At 47.7% G+C, this 16,114-nt stretch overlaps 1 protein-coding gene and 1 non-coding gene across 4 annotated transcripts in view; both read right to left on the bottom strand.

Annotated features, from left to right (window-relative positions):
- The window catches only part of NOD1 (nucleotide binding oligomerization domain containing 1), a 69,602-nt gene that overhangs the window by 2,689 nt on the left and 50,799 nt on the right, over positions 1–16,114 (bottom strand). For 2 of the 3 annotated variants that reach the window (XM_040644125.1, XM_040644126.1), the window contains one exon: positions 13,557–13,640. In XM_040644125.1, the coding sequence (XP_040500059.1) occupies positions 13,557–13,640 (84 nt within the window). Of the gene's footprint in view, positions 1–9,891; positions 10,135–13,556; positions 13,641–16,114 lie in introns of all 3 variants that reach the window. The other variant, XR_005838541.1, reaches the window with a different exon arrangement.
- LOC121105945 lies at positions 5,484–5,608 on the bottom strand. Its single transcript, XR_005838684.1, has one exon. It is a non-coding gene; the product is annotated as a small nucleolar RNA SNORA24 (small nucleolar RNA).

The following is a 16,114-nucleotide window of genomic DNA, read 5'->3' as shown; positions in this document are numbered from 1 at the left end:
TTGCTAGATGGCATGCTGCCCGATTCGTGAATTGTTTAATAAAGCCAACGAGACCTTCCCGTTCACACGGCTGGATTTTGTTTCACAGCCGTGGTGGTGGCACTGGATCGGCAGTGAGCTGCTGGCGGCCGTCGGGACGAGGAGAATCACAGGCACGGTGCCCCGCGAGCCCGTCTGCGTGCCCCGCCTTTCTTGCAGCTCCCCAGGCGCCGCCGGTGAGTCCTCTCGGTTTCTGCTCCCCTCTTTGCCTTCGAGCTACTGACCTAGTGCGCTTTCTAGCCCAGGGTCCCCGGGTCAGCATAGGCTGATGGGGGGCTGTCACAGAGCGCCAGTCCACACGGGAGTCCCTTCCCGGCTCCCGCCCGCAGGCCCGTGTACTGGGCTCTGCTGCTTGAGTCCTTTCCCATTTCCAGTCGGCAGTCCCCACGATGGGTGGAGGCTGCTGGTCATCCGCGCGGGAACGGCCCGTGCTGGGCGCGCCGTCTCTCGGCCCGTCCGCGGCAACGCCTGGTGCGTTACTGCTGGTGCGTTAGGTGCGCATGTTTAATTGTCTCGTTCGTGTAAACAAAGCCTTAGCTAATAGGATCCTTAAGTTCTGAAGAGTCAAACATGCCACCTTCCGGCCCCCAAACCGAACAGGATGCAGGTTTACACTGGCAAGCAGAGCTCCAAAAGGTTTCAAAATTCCAAAATAGTTTCCTTAAAAGAGTAATTAAAAGATTTAGCAAAACACCCAGGAAAATTAAAGGTAGAAGAGGGACCTAAAATAAGACGGAAGGAACTTCTGCTGCCCCTCTCTGTCCTCTGAGCACTCGTTCTGCTAATCCTCGGTCTGCATTGTCTTTCCCGCTCTGAAAACGCCACCAGAAACAAAATTCGCAAGGTGCTGGCCTTACAGGCGCCCCCCCCTTAGGCCCCTCTCAGAGTTAATGGGACTGAGGAATTTTTTGGTAAACAGCTACAACCAAAGGGGAGGGGAGCACACCTGGGTGGCTCAGTCACTTAAGCATCTGCCTTTGGCAGCTCAGGTCATGATCTGGGGGTCCTGGGATCCTTGGGCTCCCTGCTCGGCGGGGAGCCCGCTTCTCCCTCTCCCTCTGCCCTTCCCTCCGCTGGTGCTCGTTCGTTCACACGTGCTCTGTCTTGCTCACTTGCGCTCCCTCTCTCTCAAATAATGCCTTAAAAAAAACCAAACAGCCAATGGGAAACTCCAGTAGATAGCAGAGGCCCCACAGGGGACCGTGGAAAAACTGGCAGAATCACTTCCTCTGAACGTGCCTGCAGTGCCCCGTGGGGAGGGGAAGAGAACTGCACGTCACGCTTTCCTTCCTGAATCCAAACCCACTGTTCGTGGATGCCCCCTCTCCCAGAGGCAGCTGTCACCCTCTTCCTTGTCCCATTTGTGTAGCCAGGCTTGGCTTGCTGCCTGCCCGGGACGTGCAGGCGGTGGTTCTTTCTTTCGGCTGTCTTTGGGAGTGACTCTGGATCTCGGGAAGGTAATATCCTTTGCTCCCTCTTTGGGAACCCATCTTAACACCCCGGGGGATTACTCAGTACTGCCAGAAGTATCTGAAATTCAAATATGTGCCCAGGGGGAAAGAAAGGAATTGACGTTAATAACGTAGTTGGGATAGGCGGGCCGACCTATCACGTCATTCAAGTTACAGCCCAGTTCTTTGAGAGATTGAGAGCAACTGTCTTTATCTTACAATTTTTTTTTTTTTCAAAATAAAAATCCGCTCCAGGCACAATTCAGAATTCACCTATCCCTTTACCTGTTCCGAAACTTCCCTCATTTATCTCAAAGGCTCGTAAATTACTGGTCTTGGGAAACCCAAGCCCTTCTTGCAGGAACTTACATTCTTTCTCTGTCCCTTGAAGTTATACATCTATCAAACACAGCCCATCAATCACCTGAGACAGAGGGAGAAAAAAGGGGGGGAAAGAGGCCTTTTTAAAGTATAAACTGCTAAAAAGGGCTCTTGTGCCCAAGCTCTAGCACAGCCCCCTTAAGATTGATTCCAGGGACAAATACAAATCTTAAAAAAATCTTCTCCACAAATATTAGTAACTATAGGATTTTTGCCTTTTTTTTTTAAATTTTATTGGAGCGAGAGAGGGCACACAGAGCGAGAGGGAGAAGCAGACTCCCTGCTGAGAAGAGAACCCGGCCCGGGGCTCGATCCCAGGACTCCGGGATCATGACCTGAGCCGAAGGCAGATGTCCGGTTGAGCCATCCGGATGCTCCTGCCTCTATGGTCTGTGGGTATGTCATAAATGTGAGATATTGTTTCTAGATAGTATTATAAAATCAGTTTGTGAAAGAGCAGTCGTGTAAACAAAGCCTTAGCTAATAGGATCCTTAAGTGCTCGCATGCCACCTCCCAGCGCACCTGCTCATCTTAGGTCTAAAAACCATGGTGCTGGGAGAGCTGTGAATATCTACAGAGCTGGTGTGTTGGTTTTGTAGGGCAGGCTGCTCCTGAATGTGCCACTGTGGCATACTGATTATTTTAAATAAAACATATGTAAGGGACAACCTGTACAAGAAGGGCCCTCGGACCCTCCTCTGTACCCCTGAACCTCTGTAACCCTGAACGCAGGAGATAAATCTCCCATGTGAAAGGCACCCTCCCTGTGCCAGGGAGGTAGAGACATTCTTATCACGAGAGAGAGAAAATTCAGAGCCAAAAAAGCTGTATCAACAATCCTGGTTAATTTTTACTAATATCACACCCTAAATTCTGCCTAGAGTTCCTTACTAATTGGAGCTCCCAAAGTTAAGTTTTCTTTGTCCCGTCAGTTCCTAAAAGTATAAAAACTGCCTGCCTTGGCCATCTCTTTAGGTCTCAATTTCATTATGTGTACTGTGCCCACATAATTACACTCTAGTTTTTTTCCTCCGGTTAATCCGTCTTATGTACATTTAACTCTCAGTCCAGCTGGAAGACCTTGAAGGGTGGAGGAAGAATTTTCCCTCCCCTTTGGTTGGCGTAGTCGGCGGATACTCCTTCGCGGGACGGCTGCTCGCCCCAGGACCGCGGACACGCAGCCAGAAGGTAGGGTTTCCGACCACGCCAGCCTCCCGGCTTCTCCGTCTGCAGGGTCTGCTGGATCGAGAGCGGTAAGAATCTTTCTGTAAATTTAGTTAGCAGAAGAAAATGCCGTAGAACTAGTTCCTTGGGCTGAGCAACTTTTGGTAAAAATTTGGTAGCGTACTCTTGGGTGACTGATCATTTCCTCCCAGAGATGGTTTCTTTCATGTGTGTCTTTTACGTTGAGGGTCACAGGAAGGAATTCTCCCAGGACAGAATGCAGGCTTCGGCTAAGCCTGCTGTGTAGCCGGCCTCACGGACTGGTGAGGTCACGGGTCTCCTCAGGCCAGGGCGTGTTTAGACACATGCTGCTGTGGGTTACCGCACGTGTGAGGGAAGGGCTGTTGCTAAAGAAACATCTTGGCAACCCCAGCTACGGAATTGGTGGTCATGGGTCAGCACTTAGAAGCTGTTAGCGTGCTTATCATCTAACTCAGAGACCCCCGTTAGGATAACCTGGTCACGGAATGGGTTAGGTTGACACTCGGCCCCTTGCCAGCCTCAAGAAAATGTCCATGCAGCAAGGTACACGGTAAGCACTGCACAGTCCCTAACCTCAAGGCACAGTCCTTCTGGGTATTGGTTTGGCCCCCAGAGACCCAAGGCTTAGGCAGGGCTGTCAACGTGAATAGATTTTTCCTCTTGTTCTGTGTCCAGCGAGCGTATTTTCTCTGGTCTCCGTCACTTGGGAGCGCCTACTTACCAGGGTGCATCTTGGCGGCCGGTCATAGACCGGGGGCCCGAGAGACACAGTTACGAGCAGCGCCCTCTGTCCAGCCATGTCAGCTCGCAGGAAAGCTTGTCACAAGAGGTCCCAGCCCATAAGGGGCCTCTGTTGCTTCACCCCTCGTTGCTCCTTAGTACTGGAGAAATCTCATTCCAGGAGCACCTGCCCGATGTCACAGATTAGCAGGTCTGTGACTAGAGGTGTCTTACGTTCTGGGAGACCCGAGGTACCGTACACACTACCTCATGCTTACGGCCTGTACAACGAGGATGGTGGCTTTCTCAGACTATTCTTGGGAGTCAGCTTTTGGGTCGGGGGGCGGCATCATCCATGCTTTCTCTAGGGACACCTCATGAATCTTGGATTAGGCCACTAAAAGGCTTGTGGGTTTGAGTCACTACTGAAATTAATAAGATCCAGTCCGTCAATGGCCAGACACTAGATCCTGTAAATTGACTATTTGGAAGAGAAAAATTATCTGTGAAGAGCTCTCAATTGTCTTATTAGTATAAGGGTTAGTCTTAGGGATTCCCTTGACAAGATGAAAGAACAGAAATTAGACTTAAGACAGATAAATGTCTACATTCCATGAAAATTCCCCTTCTTAAAATCCAGCCCAACCTCTAGGTTCAATCCAGGTTACTCTTATAAATGCTAGAAGCCAGAAAGTGAATTTAACAGAAGGACTTAGTTTACTGTGATCGACCTCTGTCAGCCTCAGACATTTCTGTATGCTCACCTTTGCCAGGTGTATCCTAGACCCCGCCCCCTACTGCCAAAAATTCATGTTCCCCCAGACAGCAGCAGATCTTTTATAAAGCCTCTTTTCCTCCATTTCAGAAGATCCTACCAGACTTAGAGAAACATTAAAAAGATTTGGCTGTTCACAACTTCCTCTTCACAGAGGAAAGAGATGATCAATAAAATTTCTCCTAGGCCCGCCTCGAAATGATTAGAGGAAGGCTGATGCTGAGGGGCTAACAGAAGCCAAGGCTGAACTGTGTAAGCATGAAGAAGGCTTTTGTTAAAATGCTTTATACAGACCGTGCAAAAGCATCAAATTCCCCTTGATATAAAGAAGCAAATTTAGTTAAAAAGGTAGGCCAGTCCCTTGATATTCAGGCTGGAATCCAGTTCTTTGGGGGAATTAAAAACAACGGTCTTTGTCTTACAAATCTCCATAAAGCCAGAAATGCAACCCTAGCAGTAAGTCAGAATCCACCTATCTTTACCAGTCTCCAAACCTCACCTGCTCCTCTCAGAATACTTGTGGATATTATCAAAGGTCAGGATATTGGAACAAAATTGCCCTGTACTTAAGCGGGGAAAAAAGGCATTTTATTTCATTACAACAAGGAAGCACTCACCTATTCTCCCCTTAAATGCCATATTTGGGCAGAAATAATATTCAGGCCTCTACTGATAGTTTCCAGAGCATTATTCACCATTCAGGACCCAAGCTATTGGGATTTAAAATCACTTCTGGCAGTGTACCCCAGGATGCTAAATAAACAGGCCTCCACCCACATCACTTTGAATTTCTTGATATCTTGTCCTGTGTTCCACTGCCCGTTGGAATAACTGAGCTCCCTAGAAGCATCTGAACAATAGCTAGGTATGTGCCCAAGAACCCCGCACCCTCCATGTTGTCAGACGTGAAGAGGTTACCTGCGCAAGTCAGGATCTGATCCCCAGTAAACGGTGACGGCTTTGCCAATACACAAGACTGTGCTCTTCCATGGCTGGGAAGGGAGACTACCACAGCTGACAGGTGTAAAAATAGGTCAAGTCCCAATTGCCCCCAAAACTCTTAGAAAAAAAGTTTTTTTGCATTCTTTCCCTTTAAGTCATAATCTTGTCTTTGAAATATGAACACAGGACACCACTGCCTGAGGCTTAAGGAAAAATGGGAAAGAGGCCTTTCTGTTGTTGGGGGGCGGGTGTTATGTTCCGTTAGCCAACATACAATACATCACTAGCTTTTGCTGTAGTGTTCGACAGTTCGTCAGTGGCATGTAACACCCAGTGCTCATCACCATCACCAGCCATCAGGGAAACACAAATCCAAACCACAAAGAGGCCTTTTTAAAATACAAACCGGTACCAGGGTCTCGTGCCCACTCTAGCCCCTCCGGTAACAAGCAGATATGCTCCAAATCTCCACCTTGGACAAAACTTTGATACTTTCTCCGTCCGTTTTCTACCCCATCTTCTCTAGGACCTAGGTAGGAGCCGTTCTTTGAGATGCAGACAAGAGAGGGAAGCTCTTCATCAGAAAAAGGAAGAGAGGGGGGGTATTTGGAATTTGGGCCTGTAATCTCTCTACAAACATGAGTGAAATCAAGAGCTAGGAGATTTGTTTGCCTCTGGTCTGTGTATTTGTATGTGTGTCCATGTATGTTGTAAATGTGAGATTTTTTTTCTGTACTTCTGGATGGTATGGCTAAAAGTAATTTGTACAGAGCTCTAGTTTGTCTGAAGGCAAGCACTGGTGAGAATTGGGCATTCTAAAACTCAGAAAGCTTGGGGCGCACCGGGGAGGCTCAGTTGGTTAAGCATCCAACTCTTGATTTCAGCTCAGGTCATGATCTTGGGGTCATGATCTCAGGGTTGTGAGCGGGAGCTCTGTGCTCAGAGGGGAGCCTGCTTGAGATTCTCTCCCTCTGTCCCTGCCAACCACCACCCCCCACCTGCACTGTTCTAAAATAAATTTTTAAAACTCAGAAAGCTAAAAACTAACCCAAATGTTTAAGGTCACATGATCCGGGAAGATATCTGGTATTAAAACTAATTTAAGGTTATTAGTTTAATTAAAAAAGACCTGTCTTTAGAGTTATCAGCATTAAATATAAACCTTTTATTCTGCCTGTGTTTACTGAATATGAGGTGCGTTTCATGTTCTCTCTGTTGCAAAATCTGTCAGAAAAAAACCAAAACAGAATAATGGTTGAGTCTAATGCCTCATGAAGTTTTATGGGTAGTCCAAATATAATAAGAACAAGTAAATTAAAAAAGTTTACCTAGAAAACTGAAGATTTTATTTATTTGAGAGAGTGAGAGCGAGCACGAGTCGGGGACAGAGGCAGAGGGAGAAGCAGACTCCCCACCGAGCAGGAAGCCCCACACGGAGCTCCATCCCAGGACCCTGGGATCATGACCTGTGCTGAATGGAAGACGCTTAACCGACTGAGCCACCCAGGTGTCCCTCTAGGTAAACTTTTAAATAGCTTCCAAAATTTTGGTGGTAACCCAAAACTTTAAAGTTTTACTAAATTAAATGGATGGTTAAATTGAGTATCTAGGGGCCTCTGGGAGGCTCAGTTAAGCATCTGCCTTCAGCTCATGTCATGATCTCAGGGTCCTGGGATGGAGCCCCACTTCCGGCTCCTCCCTCTCCCTTCGCCGCTCCCGCCACTAGTGCTCGAGTGTGTGTGTATATGTGTGCACGCACACAAGCAATCTCTCTAAAATAACTATCTTAGGAAAAATTCATTGAGTATCTAGATCATTTCCAAATAAGAAAATAATGTATTAATATAGGTTTATCTACATTTTCTGTATAAAACAAATTTGGGTCTGTTAGCAAAACCTGTTTTGTGGTGTTGTACTATGAAGAAACGTTTCTAAATTATGAAATGTATTCATAAATTTGCCAATCGAGGGGCACCTGGCTGGCTCAGTCAGTGGACCATTTGACTCTTGATCTTATGGTCATGAGTTCAAGTCCCACATTAGGCATACAGCTTAAATAAAAAAATATTTACTTAGTTTTCACTAGAAATTAAGGTTTCTAAGAGTTAAGAATTCTAATAAATGTAATTATAAGGTACTGAAAATTAAGATACGTGTCTTGGGTGCGAAAAAATATGAGGAATAAAATACCTTTTTGTTGAGGAAAAAGAAAATAAGTCTGAGGCTGAAAACTTAGGGCAAAATCTGGATGTAAAAAAAAAATTGTCGGTTTACGGGAAAGAAATCTTTGGAAAGAAATATTTTCTGTGTAGCCAGTACTGGGTAAGATAAGGGTAAATTTATTATCAAAATTGTGGTGCAAAATTAGAATTGTTTTCTCTTTGTTTAAAGGTCAAGGTTTTCTTGAACTTTTGTTTATAATTTCTTACTAAGAGCAGACCAAAAGTTTTTCTTTAAAGTTATCGGCCTAAAAAACAAGGATTCTGTGTTTTGCCAGAATAACTTCCTATGTTTACCAGGTCTTTCATTACCTAAACTGAGTCTTAAAAGGGCTAAATTTTGCTCACAACTATGTAACCTTCTATACTGGCTTTTATAATCTGTCACTTGGGTTAAATGGATAACTATTGTTTTATAACGAATCATGATCCGATTTAACCACATGTCCAAACCTTTTGATATTTTTTGACATACCTCCCAAAAGTCAAATTCTAAAATGAAGTCCTTCCAACCCCAACCTAACTGAAATTTTCCAGAGGGCCCCTTGCACATTTCAAAGATTTTGTGAATAATTAAACTCATTAAGCTTGTTTGCTCTGTTTAGTCCCATAGACAGAACTGTCAAATAAGAGCGACCAAACTTTACATTTGTGTAGATGTCGGTTATCAAAATAAGTGTTCTAAAACGTATGTGAAACTCCAAACAATCTGATACGTCCTGGTATGTTATTATCTTAAAGTGTTTGTTATATGTCACAAATATAACCAAATTTCCTTGCCACCTGCATTGTAATAAACTCCAACCACATCTTTAACCATGGCCATTTTTAAGACTTTTATCCTTTACAGTTGTACTTTTGCAAAAGCCTCTTGCAAATGTATTTTGTCTTACATGAGATTCATGGAAAGACCTCTCTGTCCAGGTTCCTAATAATCTTCACCTCATAAAACTAAACTGGGTAAGAATTTCCAGAACTAATGGAAGAACTAAATTCAAGCAGAACAAGAAAAACATGTGATTAAATGAACTAAGGAGGATACTTTTTAAAACATCGCTGATTTTTTCTAAAATGTTGTTTGTTTTTCCAGATTTAAGGAAGTTTTTATCTTAAAACACTAAAACATTTACCATATTGGTTTATCTATGTTTGACTACTTATTACAGAGAAACTAAAAGCTATTTTGATATGTTAGTGCTACTTTGGGAAATTAAAAAAGGCATATACTTCTAGAAACTATGAAACATATTCATAAATCTGAAAATCTAAAGAATGCTGACATAACAGTTCACATTTGCTTACTTATTAGCTTTCACTGAAAATTAAGGGTTTTAAGAACTTTTTAAAAAGTTCTAATGTACTTGGCTCCTGGAAATAAGAGAAACAACTCTATGCAAGGAAAGAAGGAGATGTGTGGTTGGTAAGAAAAAATATGAAAAACAGAAATACGTCTTTAATGGAAAAGAAACTAATTTTGTCCTAAAGTGAGACTGGGTATTTAACAAGGGAAAACTTAGGACACAATTTGAATGTAAAAAAAGAAAGTTCTAGAAGGTTTGTGGGAAAGAAATATTAATACGTGCTCAAGGGGACTTCTGTGCAAGGCAGCAACAAGATTCTATAAAGATGTGGACTAACTCCATTCTCCTCCTGCAGAAAATGGTTCCTCAGGGCCAGACGTTTGCCATCCTGACGTCCTTACATGGCAAAGGTCTGCTCCAGAAGCAGAGAAAGTAAACTAACAGACTATGGGAAACCCAGGACGGCCGCTTGGTTCTTCCTCACTCCCCTGACCCCGTTTTTGGTTTTTGCCATCCTGCGCCCATCACGGTGCATTCAAGATGACTCAAATAATAAACAGACATTAGCGGGTGAATGTCTATAAAATTGCAAAAACAGTCTTTCAGCCATGTGTAACTGGTCAGGTCCATAATCCTGAAAAAGCTGTTTTTGTCCCCAGAGGCCTCAGCCCTCCTGCTCTGGCCCCTTTGAACACCTGGAGCTGCACTGCATTCAACTGCCTTTGGGTCCGGGTCACCAATAGTCCTGTTATTGCATGTGTGTTTTCTGGAAGGCTTGAAGCCTTTCCGTCCCACAAGACTGGTGCCTTCACAGTGGGAAATAAACTATTAAAAGTGTTTCCCACTTGGGGTATACCTTGTATAATCTCCAGTGATCGAGGCGCCCTCTTCACTTCCTGAGAACCTTGCAGATTTCCTGGAACTCTCTGCGGGTACAACCTTCTGCTGCTCCCTTGTTTCATGCCAGTGTGACCAGCCACTGTGAGCCTTTGGTGTCTTGTGCTCCAGCCTGTTATGAACAGCTTCAGGAAACCATCTGGGATCCCAGTTCAAAGGGTCCTGTTAGTCACAGTCTAGAGCCTTCTGAGGATTAGGGATTCTGGAAACAGCACCAGAGAAAAACAGCTCTTGGGACTTTACAGAATGCTCCTGACCACTGACACCGCTGCACAACCAGAGCACGGAGCCGTGAGTCCCCATCACACTGCTGAGGAAGGTTCCACCCGGGCCCTGGTCCTGTACAAACGCTGGAGACCTACCAACACCCTGACCAGGGAGAGAAACAGCTGCCACCCGATAGACCGCCTCCGCTCGCGACGCCGGATCAAGACTTCCCACTGGAGCTCAACAGGACACCGTTTGCCCTCTTTTCCTTCCCTTCCCTCTGGCATTGGCTTGGCGAGATAACACCCCTTCCCTCCCAGGCCACCGCTCAGGGGGCAACCTCCGGAATTCAGAGGCCCCTTTCGTTTCAGGCTAGGAGAAAAATTGCACTTTCATCATTGGTCGGCTCCTGTGAATTTACATCCTGAGTCGGAAGGGAACTACCAGGAGCCTTGCATGATTCAGAACGCTCCTTCTGGCAGATCCTTACTTCCAGGGATAAATAGCATGAGGCTATGATCAGGAACTTCTCCTTAATTCTTGAAATGTTGGCCGAACTGCCACTAGCAAGACCCGCCCCACAAAGACCTTCGACTCCCGGCCACGGTTGTTCTCGGCTGTCGTTCAGCTGGGCACGGAGGCGCCTGCAGCCAGAGCCTCCCTTCCGGGAGAGTTGAAACTCAGTTACAGCAGATCACGAAACAAGCCACTTGCCTTAAAAAGATGACTCCTTCCAGGGGGTCTTTGATTTATTGGATTTTGATTGGATTGGAGATGGTGGCTTCAAAGTGCCCTGCAAACACTGGGAATTATCATCACAGATTTTCAGTGCATGTTTGCAGCCACTCACCACCAAGCAAGTGGTCTCCCTCAGACTGGACCAACAAACAGGCACAAAGAGGACAACCGACTTAAAGGCATATAAATCCGAAGTCGTAACCTGTGGATGGCACAGAGATACAGCCCCAACATCATGACCCAAGAATGTCAAAGGTCAGCAGAGGCGTGCAGAACCACAGGGCAGTCGCTGAGAGGAATGAATGGAACCTTTCATCAGTCAACCTAGAATTTCCTGGTCAATGCTAGGAAATTTGCTGAGAGACGCCTTCAGCTCCCCTTAGGAGGGCAACCTTGCATAAAACAATGCATTCCCTGCTAATCAATTCATCTTTGTTTATGCTCTCTGCCTTTAAGAACCTTTGTCTCGTTTGGCTCAGCAGAGCTCCCCCGTACGTGCTAGATGGGATGCTGGCCAGCTCATGAATTGTTTAATGAAGCCAGTTAGACCTTCCAGTTTACCCGGTTGAATCTGTTTCTCCAACACCATGACCCGGGCCCCACCCTCAAAGAGCTCACGGTCTGCAGCAGACCGCCTGGCAGGATAAACGTGCGTGACGAACGCCGTACAGTGTCAAGTCAGGAACACCCGACCTGCCTTTGCAGCAGAGCCCCCGGCAGGACTTGAGACTGCAAGGGCTTCTGGGCCACGGGCAAGGCAGAACTAGACGTCCAAAGAACGAGTCACTGTGCCGCCGGTGACTGCAGCCAGAGCGGCTCCCTCACCCCCCACCCTCGACAGGACTTCACGGAGCCCCGCTCCATGACGTCACCCACGTGGGGCAAGCCAGGGACTGAAGGGAAGACGCTGCCAGGCCAGCACCTGAGCCTCCTTCTCAATCCACCCCCTGCCCCCCATCCACGCACAAAGTGCCCTCTTCCGGCTCTGGGTAGCACACCTGGGAGCTAGAGACACCGGGCCCTGCACAAACCATGCTTGTGTAGGAACAGTGGTCCTTCAGAGGCAGCAAATGCACCTTTTCAAGCTTGACAGAGTTCCAGAAAGCAGCTGTGTGTCCTTAGAACTGTCCTCATCAGCCCCTGAGAAGAGTAGAGGCCAGCCGTTGTCTGCAAACTTCTGCAGCCTGGCCTGCCTCCTCCCTGCTCTGCCCGCCGTCCTTGGACAACAGAAGTGGCGGGAGATGAAGGGCTTCTGGGGAAGGGGCCACAGGCAGGAGGGGGGCTGGAGATGAGCACGAACTCAAGTCCCATCCGCTCTCACATGCCTTCCGGACGGAGGAGCGGGCAGGGCCCCGGCGCCTCCGTCAGGCTTGCTGGAGCTGGCCTCTCTCCTCTAGGACAGTGTTTTCCAAGCGTGTTTTCAACCATGACCCAAATAAGAACTACGTTTTACACTGTGAACCAGCATCTGTTCAGAGACACATGCCCATATCTGAAACAAGAGTATAAAATCATACTTCGGACTACGCACCGTGCCTGCGGGTACTCTGCTCGAGTTCGTTTTTTAAATAATGCTGGTTGCAACCCACCAAACTCATTTTCTGACCCGCTGACAAGTTCCAAACCAAAGTTTAAAAAGCACTGTTCTTGGAGCCAAGGTCAAGGGGCTGTACCTCGATTTACTTTTTTTTGGCTGGGAGATTCTCCCCAGTCATGAAGAAATAAAGTAGTTAATGAGTAACTACCCCCTGAGCTGAGGATTCGAGTGCACAGTGAGGCTGCTCCTTGGATCTCAGAGAAGCCACAATGAGAGCGTGAACCCTTCCTCCAGTCTGTGTCCTAAGGGAGGTCTGGCTCTGCCCCCCTGCCGGGTCCCCCACACCGTCACTCTGCAGGGCTGTTTCCGCCCGACGCACAAGACAAACTCCAGAACACTCAGCCCCCTGTTCTCAGCTCCGGGAAGCCAGTCCTCTTAAGCAATCAGGGTCCTTTCTGTCCGGCTAACTGCCATTTCCCCAGCACCCAAGCCATGGCTGCAACTGTTACTAATGGGAACTCCCCTCACCCCCACTTGGCCCAGCACCTTCTACAGGCCCCGACCCAACAGGGGTGGCAGAGGTATACGGAGTGGAATGGGGCTCAGTGTTGTAGAAAGCAAAGGATTTGGCTCCCTCCCACTAGCCCCATAAGCAACTCCTCAAAGCAGAAATAGGAAGCTGAGGAAGAGCACAAGTCAGTTCAAATCCAGCATGGAAGCATCTCCGCAAGCCCAGGAAGCCCAGAAAAGGAGAATGAGCCCCCCACTCCAGCTAGCGCGTTCATCTCTCAGCCTCCTGAGTCTCCGAGCGATTCCCTTCCAGTGGGAATCCCTTTCCTGGGCTGCTTGCCCCATGCAGCCCCGGGGGGCAGATGAGGACAGGTGGCCTGGGAGGAGAGCACTGACCAGAGTCAGGCAGCCTGGACCAGACTCCAGCTTCTCCTCTTAGGTCGCACCTTGGGCAAGTTTCACTTCACTGCTCTGGGCCTCAGTTTCTACATCGGCGAAATGGAAACAATACCAGCTACTTTACAAGATAATGGGAAAGACGAGGAGTAGGTGCACAGGGCTCCACACTGTGCCTGGCACCCAGCCAGTGCTGACTGAGTAAGCACGGTTATCATTATTATGACGTGTCTTACCAAATCTCCATGATGCCAGTGTTCCTCTGTAAGGCGTCTGCCAGCTGGGCAATCCCCTTGGCTGTGATCTGGTTCTGGATAAGCCTGAAAGAAGAACATGTCTTGCAGCAGATACTTAATACTGGATTAACTCCGCCCCCTCCGTTAGGGAGCTGTTAAGGGGATGGTGGGAATGAGACAAGGGTCAGTGGACGAACTGTGTCTGCGTCCTTGTAATCTGGCTCAGACGGTCTTGATCAGATCCGCTAGAATAAAGGACATCCTTTCACATGTTTAATTTTTTGGTGTATTTTGAGAGTGAGCATAGTATATCTGTGTATTTATACATAGATAATTTAATACATGAATACATGTAGGTGTGTGCGTTGGCATTTTTTGCTGCAGGGGTGCCCCATCAAAAGTGTTTGGAGGCGGGGCGCCTGGGTGGCACAGCGGTTGGGCACCTGCCTTCGGCTCAGGGCGTGATCCCGGCGTTATGGGATCGAGCCCCACATCAGGCTCTTCCGCTATGAGCCTGCTTCTTCCTCTCCCACTCCCCCTGCTTGTGTTCCCTCTCTCGCTGGCTGTTTCTATCTCTGTCAAATAAATAATAAATAAAATCTTTAAAAAAAAAAAAAGTGTGTGGAGGCCACCAGGCTGAACAACAAACTCTAAGAAACACCCAGGGGACAGGCAGTCTGGTGGCTTTTTACAGTTAAGCAGCTGCCAACTGGCTGTTCACTTCTTTGGGGAAACAAAGGCTTCTAAGAACGCACCATGTCCTTGCCAACATCTCGTGGGGGGAAGGAAGAGAGATTCTCCGGCTGCCTCTCATGGGTCCCAGCAGGAAAGCATCGATACTGGGGCCTCTAAGAGTGTACCCCATGATGTCAGCGGTGATCCAAATGAAACAAAGGTTTCTGATACAGCTGGGGAGCGTGGGCAGTTTCTCAAGTGCTCCCCTGGGCAGCAAGGCTTCCAACCCAACCAAGAGCTACACACCGCACGAGGCACTGATGGGTCTATGCTTCATCACACACCCACTCCTCGCTCCTGGCTGTTTGCAGTATAAAGCTACTGCTGAGCTTGCCCCTAAGAAATTCTGGGCACTGACCCAAGAAAGCAGCCCTATGAGGAAGATGACGGCTTCGCCATCGTGATTGATGAGATTATAGAAATTAGGTGAGAAGGGGCCAATCCCCGGAAGAGGCAGGACAGCATAGTGGCTCAGAGCTCCCCTCCTACACACACCTACTCCCCACTTCCCCCCACAGATCCTTGAAGAAATAAGCTCATGCTATCTGTGCCTCAGTGGCCTCATCTGTAAAAGGGGAGCAAGAGAACACCCCCTCCCCGGGTGTGTGAGGTCTCTGGGAGGATGTGTATGAAGGAAGTGGTTCTCACAGTTTCTGCCCCTGTGCCCGGGGGCAGGGAGCTTGTCACCATCACTGCCCCAGCGCATAGGACTGCGTCCCAGTCTCCCAGCCACATCTCCCAAAGTGGGACCCCTGGGCTCTGCGGCAGAGGTGATAACCCCCTGGTAAGTATGACCACAACATAATTTGGACATTTTGGCAAAAGGAGCAAAGATAGAACCTGGAAGTGGACCCAGAACCGTGCACGGGGTTAAACTGCTGCTTCCTCGTCACCTCCGTGGCTGCCACCACTGGCATCACCTCCACTTTGTGGGGAGAGCTGCTTCCAGCCAAGATCCGGCAAGAGGCCGGGTAGTAAGAGAGCCAGAAAGGGTGGCACTGCTCAGGGACACATGCCGCCCAGGGCTTCCTTCACGAGGGCCAGTGTGGTCTGTGCGAGCGCACAAAGCAGCAGAGACTCACTCTCTAGCCCTGGTCCAGCTCGGGGCTCCCTGCGGGGGCTGGCCGGGCACCGAGGGCAGGAGATAAAGTCGACAGGCCAGGAAAACAGCAACGACCACAAAACAGATGTAAAAGCACAGGCTGGTTGTTGTACAGAAACTGACAAGGTGAGCTGAAATTCATATGGAAATACAAGGGACCCAGAAGAGCCCAAACAATCTTGAGAAAGAAGAACAAAGTTGGAAGAGTCACACTTCCTGATTTCCAAACTTACTGCAGTTAGAATAATCAGGACAGTGTAATCCTGACATAAGGATAAACAGATCAGTGAACTAGAATAGAAAGTCCAGAAATACACCCATATGTTTACGGTCAATTGATTTGTGGCAAAAGTGTCAGGGCCATTTAAAAGGGAAAGATCATCTTTTCGACGAGAGGTGCTGGGACAGCTGGAGAGCCACATGCCAAAGAATGACTCTGGGCCCTGTGCCTCAGACCGCGCACAACAATTAGCTCCAGAAATTAACATTTAGGGTCAAAGTCCTCAATGCAAGAGCCAAACCAGAACACTTAACGGAAGACCTGGGTGTCAATCTTAGTGACCTTGGATTAGGCAACAGTTTCTTGGTAGGACACCTAAAACGCCACCCAAGAAAAAAAATAAATTGGACTTCCATCAAAATTAAACACTTTTGTGCTTCAAAGATCACTAATAAGAAAGCAAAAAACCCCACAGAGGAAATACTTTCAAACTGTCTACCT

This window comes from Ursus maritimus, unplaced genomic scaffold, assembly GCF_017311325.1.
Source record: "Ursus maritimus isolate PB19 unplaced genomic scaffold, ASM1731132v1 scaffold_3, whole genome shotgun sequence".
NCBI classification, from domain to species: domain Eukaryota; kingdom Metazoa; phylum Chordata; class Mammalia; order Carnivora; family Ursidae; genus Ursus; species Ursus maritimus.
Note: the sequence above shows the minus strand (reverse complement) of the source record. Positions and strands in the feature narration are given on the sequence as shown.